Here is a 6940-nt window from a genome sequence, read left to right on the forward strand (position 1 = left end):
TACTTCCTAATAATGCATTTTTTTCTGCTCTCTCTCTAATAAAAACATGGACACAGTTCTACATTGTGTCATCATCAGGTATGGAGAATGGGCCACAGTAGCCTTGCGTACATTCTTGACCAGAAGTGGGGAGAATGAAGGGCAGAGAGGGGGAGCAATTTTATAGTGGCCTCGGAAGTAGCCACTGTTGGAAGAAAGGATGGGTTTGGGAAGCCTGGAAAGATTGGAAACGATTAGAGAAAGGGAAATAAATAAAGGGTTTTTTTTTCCTCTAATCTTATCCTTCCTCTTATTTTCCTGTTAACTTGTTATCCTTCTCTCGGAAGAAGTCCTTTGCTATTGAAATGGTTGGGGAAGCACTAAGATTCTGTCAGAGATTCTTCTATTTGCACATGATGACTTAATTTATATGAATTTGAATTAAGACATTTTTATCCATTTCAATATTGTGTGTTCATAGTACATAATAAATTTTTTAAACCATGTTAACCACTGCAAATATTGGTTCTAACTTACACCAAGTATCTTAGAAATAATTAAGAAGAAATGTTATTATTATTTATTTTGAATATAGACATAATATATATTATCATAAAAATATTTATTTATTATATATATTTATGTATAGGTTTTTATAAAATTGTGACAAATAGTGTACTGGCACCACGAAAACGTATTGTTTACTGGACTCTGTTGTCATGCTCAGCAAACATGGCGATGGGTCGTTTGGAGCACAAGATTACTCGGTACATACATATATGATTTTCTCAGTGGAATTTTACGAATAATATGAAGGTTAGAGAAGAACTGCCATCACTTTAATTTTCAGCTTAAAGGATATTTTTTCATCGCATATTCATCCATTTTCAGTGGAATTCCCCATTTTTTTGGGAATAGTTAAATATGGAGCAGTTTCACTTTAGACTGTTCCAACTAAAATTACTGGTGGGATTTGAATACCATGACCTTATCCTTTGCTGGTTATGGTGTGGTGTTGCCAGGATGCTGACTCAAATTCTCAGATCTATCTTTAAGTCTTGCAAATTGAAGAAAATTTTCAACTATCAGAAAAGTAAGGCCATTTTCACGTGCACCGAAATTGCTGATGCTGGTAAGGGTACCAGATGTAATGTTATCAAATGGAAACTTTCTCACAATGTCTGTCACAGCCCGTGGCGACTGGCAAGTGCAGGCAACAATGAATTCAGCTAGTGTAATGCTGCTGTTGGCACCGCAAGCGTATTTGAAGGTTTTTAAATGCATACAATCACAGGGTCACCAACTTTGCCAGTGCTGGAGAAGTTGCTTTGTATGGAGATACAATCTCTCTTCTATCACATCCGAAATTAAACTGATTACTTACATTGGTGGTGCATGTGAAAGTGGCTAGTATATATGTACTCTTTTAGTGAGAATACATTTAGTGTATTCAAATATTTCCATATTTTCTTGCTGATAATTTTGTCTTTCACTAATCTCAACTATCAGGTACCTCAAGGATTATGACTACTACCAGAAATGTGCCCTTGAGAGGGAGAAGGAGGAAAAACCACTCAAGTCCCTGAAACGCAGTCGCAACAACTCCGGCTGCCTTTGCTTTACAGGGAAGTCTCGCCGCAGTGGGGGCGAGCGACCACCCTCTCTTTTTGTGCCGGGTGGTCCCGGTTCGGTGGGCGGAGGGAGCATGAGGGGTGGTGCCGTCGTGGCTGGGAACGGAAACGGCTCCATGGCACTGTCGGTGCCCATAATTGGTGGTGCCGAGATGGCCGAGGGGGGTGTATGACCCCACCTGTGCCCAGGGGGGTCCTCTGCATTTGGATGTTTCTCGCACGTGCCGCTCAAGCTGCTCCTCGTGGTTCCCACCCTGGGCATACTCCTCTGCACCGTCTTCGGTACTCTCATTCTACTCCAGATGTACACCTGAAGGGACGACGGATGCCACAGTCACCACCAAGAGAGCTTCTATCATCACCCATCGAGTCCTATTTCATTGCAGGATTTCATCGAGAGGGACGAGGAGGAATAGGGGGAGAGGACAACCAAGATGGATCGAGCCGTCGGGATGTTACGTCGGCACGGTCACGTCAGAGGATTCACGGGCGAAAGAGATGGAGAGTGTGAGGGAGGTGTATGTCTGGTTTGGTGAGAGCCAAACGCTTTGTCCTATCAGTGTTTTATGCTACCCTATCATTCCGTCTCCCACCCAAAACTTTCCCTCTCCCCCACAGATTATTAAATCTCTCCTTTCTTTATGATCTGTGGATGTGTCTGCTAATTTTTGTGATTCAAGTGATGATACAAGGTGAGGAGAAAAAAGTGTTTTTTGCAGGATTTCTCTGGATATGAGTGATTTCTATGCTTACAACAGTTGTTTTGCTGCAGACTAATGAGTCAGGCTGAATGGTTTGAGGGTAGAATGCATTGGAACCATGTTTTTCTTAAGTTCTTGGAGGATGATTATGTGATGGAAGCACTCTTTTTACTCTTGCAGTCGCATAAAACTAAGTTATGCATAAAACGGGGTAGAGTGAGAATTGAAAATATCAGGTTGAAGTTATGCCTCAAGGCTGATTATTCATGATTACCATATCTCTTTATTCACTCTCAAAGGCATTCTTTGCAATTAAAGTGATTTGCCTTTTTGATTATAACGAAATTTCCAGCATTAGGAGCTTTAATTATATTTTTTGGGTGGTAGTGGAGTTATGAAGTGTCATCATTATTGGCCAATGGCACATTTATCACCCATGGATATTTCGTTACGTTCATTGCTTTATGTGTTATGAATCTGTACGTCTGCAGACTGCCAAAAATGGTGATCAGGAAGACCACTGCCACTTTTCCTTAGAAGGCATTTTTGTGGAGCAAGAACTCAAAATAATTAATAATTAACATTCCCTAGTGCAAGAAAAGCTGAATGAACTATTTGCTCACAATTTAAAGGAAGTGACGATGCATGCTTAGCTGGAAGGTAATGTCAAAAATGTATCATGAACATTTTCTTGGGCAGGGTGCACATTGCAACAACTGGTTACATCAATTTTAATTTGTATTCCAGAGCAGAAGTCAGGTTTATAGAATTGTGTTTTGTTATCTACATATCTTGTCACTTCTTTGATGGTTATTTGTTATTTCATCCATAAAATGGTTTCTTTTGTATTTGTTTCATCCATTTTGAATCATTTTATGTATCACTAAGAATTGGTCTTATAGCCATGGCAAAATTAAATTGTAATGAGAGAAAAAAAGCACCTAATATTTGTGATACATGTTATCATATGAGACCTAATTGGCTGTTGCTTTTAAATGGAGAGTTTGATTTGAGTAACTGGTAAATGGGACACAGAGGGATTTATAGATTTGTTCTGTGATCACCAAGTGCTTCTTATATTCGAAGTAATTTTGTAATTTCTGGATACTGATGGCATAAAACCATGTCTAGAAATGCATTTTTTTTCAATTCTATCATCTCAACAGTAATTTATCATGTTATCAATAGTGTCGAAACATGTTACATAACAGGAACCCTCATTTATCTGCAGTCAGTTGTACATTTGTGCATACTGCCTAAGACAGTCAGTGAACCATGTTCTGTCATTATACAATTCAGGTTGAGTTAAATTTAATTTGCAGTACTTTATCCTTCATGAAATATATCATCATTGGAGTTGAGCCATTCTCATCTTTGCAGGCTACATACATTAAAAAGTTTGTAGAAAAGCATCCTGCCATTGCATTAACCAGCAAGTCACCTCTACGTGTAACTTTGCTTTATCGTCTCACATTCTTGGGTGGGTAATTGTGCCATTTTCTTGCTGTGTATTGAACTGACTGAAAACTGTTACATAATAACATAGAAAGTATCATCTTTTTAATTGATAATTGAGCTTAAATCTACAAAAAAATACATTGCATTATTTTATTTGAATTTCATCAAGGGTTTTCATTTCCATTCTCATTGTCTTAGCGGACTAAATTTCATTGATCTCTTTGTTCATTCTGAATTCATTTTAGTGAGTTAGTTCAATGGATTACATTTAGAAAAATGTCCATTGAAGCATTAGCAATCAATCAGTCTTTTGCATCTCATGGATCAACTGTACCTTGGAACTTTTCATTTAGTATTCATTCATGAGAGAATTCTTTTGAGTACTAAACAGGATATCTGTGGACTAATTCAACTTGGAAGTGTAGTTGCATGTGGAATAGATGTCATACATTCTAGTCAAATTGACTACAGTTCAGTAATTTTCCATGACAGTTCTAATTTGATGTATCAGTGTCCCCACAAGCCCCTTCAAGTAAGACATTAGTTATATATTATTTGGGTATCTAAGGAAATGAATGTTTCATGGAAATGTTGTGTAGGTATGCTTTAAGCTGTATTTCAATACTTAATTTGCCTAATTAATAAGGAAATTTTGTATTTATAGCACATTTTACTGGATGCCTTTCTTGAAAACATCCTGCTTATGTAGTTATGCTGCAACAGTTTGTTATACCTACCTATAAGCCTTTAAGTGTTCAGAATTCATCCCATATTTTTTTTCCTTTTCTTTCAATAACTTGCTTTAAAAAAATAGGGGCCATGTTGTGTAATTAACAGGGATATCAGCAGTTTATTTTTAGATTTTAAATTAGGTAGGAAGCGTTGATGTTTGTGCAATATAACCATAATTTTCCTGATGGTTTATTTTGAGTTTACAACACAAATTGGTAGCACTGTCTTGGGTAAAAATAATGAAAATTATGTTGTCTGTACTTAAAACGGTTTTTCTAATTAATAGGATAAAACAATTTTAGTGGAGTCAGATATTATAACCAAGTGAAAAATATTTATGGTTCATTAAGATGATTTTATCTCTGTTTTATTTGCTTTTTATCATGCGTGAATTGTCAAAAAAATTAACTTATGTACCTACATAACTTTCAAAATTGGGATTGTGAAATTTGATAGGGAATGCAAATGCGAATAAGCTAGTGATATTCAGTATCAAAAATTATTGAAAGGAAATAGGCAGACCATCATTGGTAGATTATTCATCCACTCTGGAAAGTATTGGTTATAGAATACTAATTTGTCATTTCTTTCTGGGGTGTAAATGAGACTGAAATAGTCCCTTTTGCCTCTTCATTTGTGAAAGCAAAGACAGCTATACCTAATCACATACGTTAATTTGGCTTTCTGTCATGAATAATTGGTGAGTATTTGGGACATTCATCCGAAAAATTAGAGTCAAAATGGAAAATGTATTTTACAATCGCTCCCAGTGAAAAATGAGATAAAAATAATTGCTTCTGCCTTCCCTTTGCTACCTCAAGACGTCAAAACTCCATCCTAAGAGTGGCTATATCTATGCATTCCATGAGGTTAGCCTTATAACTCTTTAGAACCTATCCATTTGAAAAATTCTCCTAATTTACATGTGAACCACTATTCTGTATTGGAACACTTTATTCTTACACTTTCATGCGTCAGCAATATACTTCAAGTACGTCATTGGTGGCAGAGTGCTTTAAATGAGAAATATCTGGAGTGGCAATCGAATGTGTTGCTGCAGCTATTGAAATCAGTTTTTTTCTCGGAATTCTAAGAAATCAATTGCATGGAAAGATTCATCTCAGAAAGTTCCTTCCATGTCACGATCATCTATCAGAAGTGGTGCATTGAAGTACATTTAAAAAATTAACTCGAAAAATTTTTCTGAATTTCTCTGGTATCCAGTTAACTAAGATGTATTCAGAGTTTAAGTTAATGAGAAAATTATTTTTTTTCTGGGAAGTATTTGGTATGCTTACCAGAGCTCTCTCTTATAACTTCAACAATCATTTCCATAATTATAGTATTCTATCTGCAAGAGTACCCTGGTACGCATTGCATTAGCTCTCAGACCCTAATTTTCTTTGCAAATATCATTCTTATATTTAAAAATAAACTCCATTTCAACTGTGATATAATGATGAGAGGCTAACAAATTTCATCATGTGGTGAATGAACACTATTATATATTGCCATCCTATCCTTCATGTTTATAAGGGTGATGACTCACTGAAAATATTTTCCGGTAAACCCAGCAGAGTTTGCACTGTGCAGGAAATATTGGAGAGCCTGCCCATGGGTGGCACCAAGTTGCCTCTTCAGATTATGTACAATCAAATACACATAAATTGCATTTTGACACTTTTTTTATGCATCAAATACTTATATTAGTGTTTGCTGTCAAATGTTTATATTGATTTGCATTAAATTGTTGTATGCTTCATGAGGTACCATTTGTACATTGTAATATGCATAGTCAGCTGAGCTTCACGAGTTGAAATATGGTGACAGCTACTTTGCTGTTGATTTGTGAGTGTAATTCTAGTGTTTAATAAAGCTGGCTGAAAACAAGACTTGTGTCCATCTTATACTTTCCAAATCAACCTAGTTTCTTTGTTGTGATCTTGGATGAGGACGGCAGTAGATGAAAATCAAATGTTTCCATGTATAACTGAGCATCAATGAGTTGGTTAACCAATTTTTTTTCCAAATTTGATTTAGTTTGGAAAATGAAAAATATTTTTTGACTTAATGCCCAATATTGTATGCATTTTTTGGTTGGAATGTTTTGTCAAGAGATGTATGAATGAAATGTATATTATGCTTTTAGGGTTTAATGTATTAAGAAAGGGAAGGGGATCGATTGGTTTACGCTAAGGTACCGGCTTCCCACCCTTGGATCCTGGTTCAAATCCCAGAAGCAGCAGAGACTTATCAAATACAGCTTGATTTCTACTTGTGTGCTTTGTGAGAGGCAATTCAACTGCAGCACTGTCGGTTAGGAAGTTAAGCTTTAGTCCACTTGGTGCTTTGTTAAGCACAGGCTAATGCTGACGCTGGGTTTCTGTCCAGGTTTCCTTCTTTGTGGCACAAATGACCTTAGCAGTCGGGCGCCTCCTC

The 6940-nt window shown here is 36.6% G+C and overlaps 1 protein-coding gene across 7 annotated transcripts in view; it reads left to right on the plus strand.

Annotated features, from left to right (window-relative positions):
* Window positions 1-6391, plus strand: part of LOC124153955 (rho-related BTB domain-containing protein 1) — a 335400-nt gene extending 329009 nt beyond the window's left edge. For all 7 annotated transcript variants that reach the window (XM_046527386.1, XM_046527387.1, XM_046527384.1 and 4 more), the window contains one exon: window positions 1489-6391. In XM_046527386.1, the coding sequence (XP_046383342.1) occupies window positions 1489-1783 (295 nt within the window). In that variant the 3' untranslated portion in view covers window positions 1784-6391. The remainder of the gene's footprint in view (window positions 1-1488) is intronic.
* The last annotated feature ends 549 nt before the right edge of the window (window positions 6392-6940 follow it).

The sequence above is a fragment of the Ischnura elegans genome, chromosome 2 (genome assembly GCF_921293095.1).
Source record: "Ischnura elegans chromosome 2, ioIscEleg1.1, whole genome shotgun sequence".
NCBI classification, from domain to species: Eukaryota; Metazoa; Arthropoda; class Insecta; order Odonata; family Coenagrionidae; genus Ischnura; species Ischnura elegans.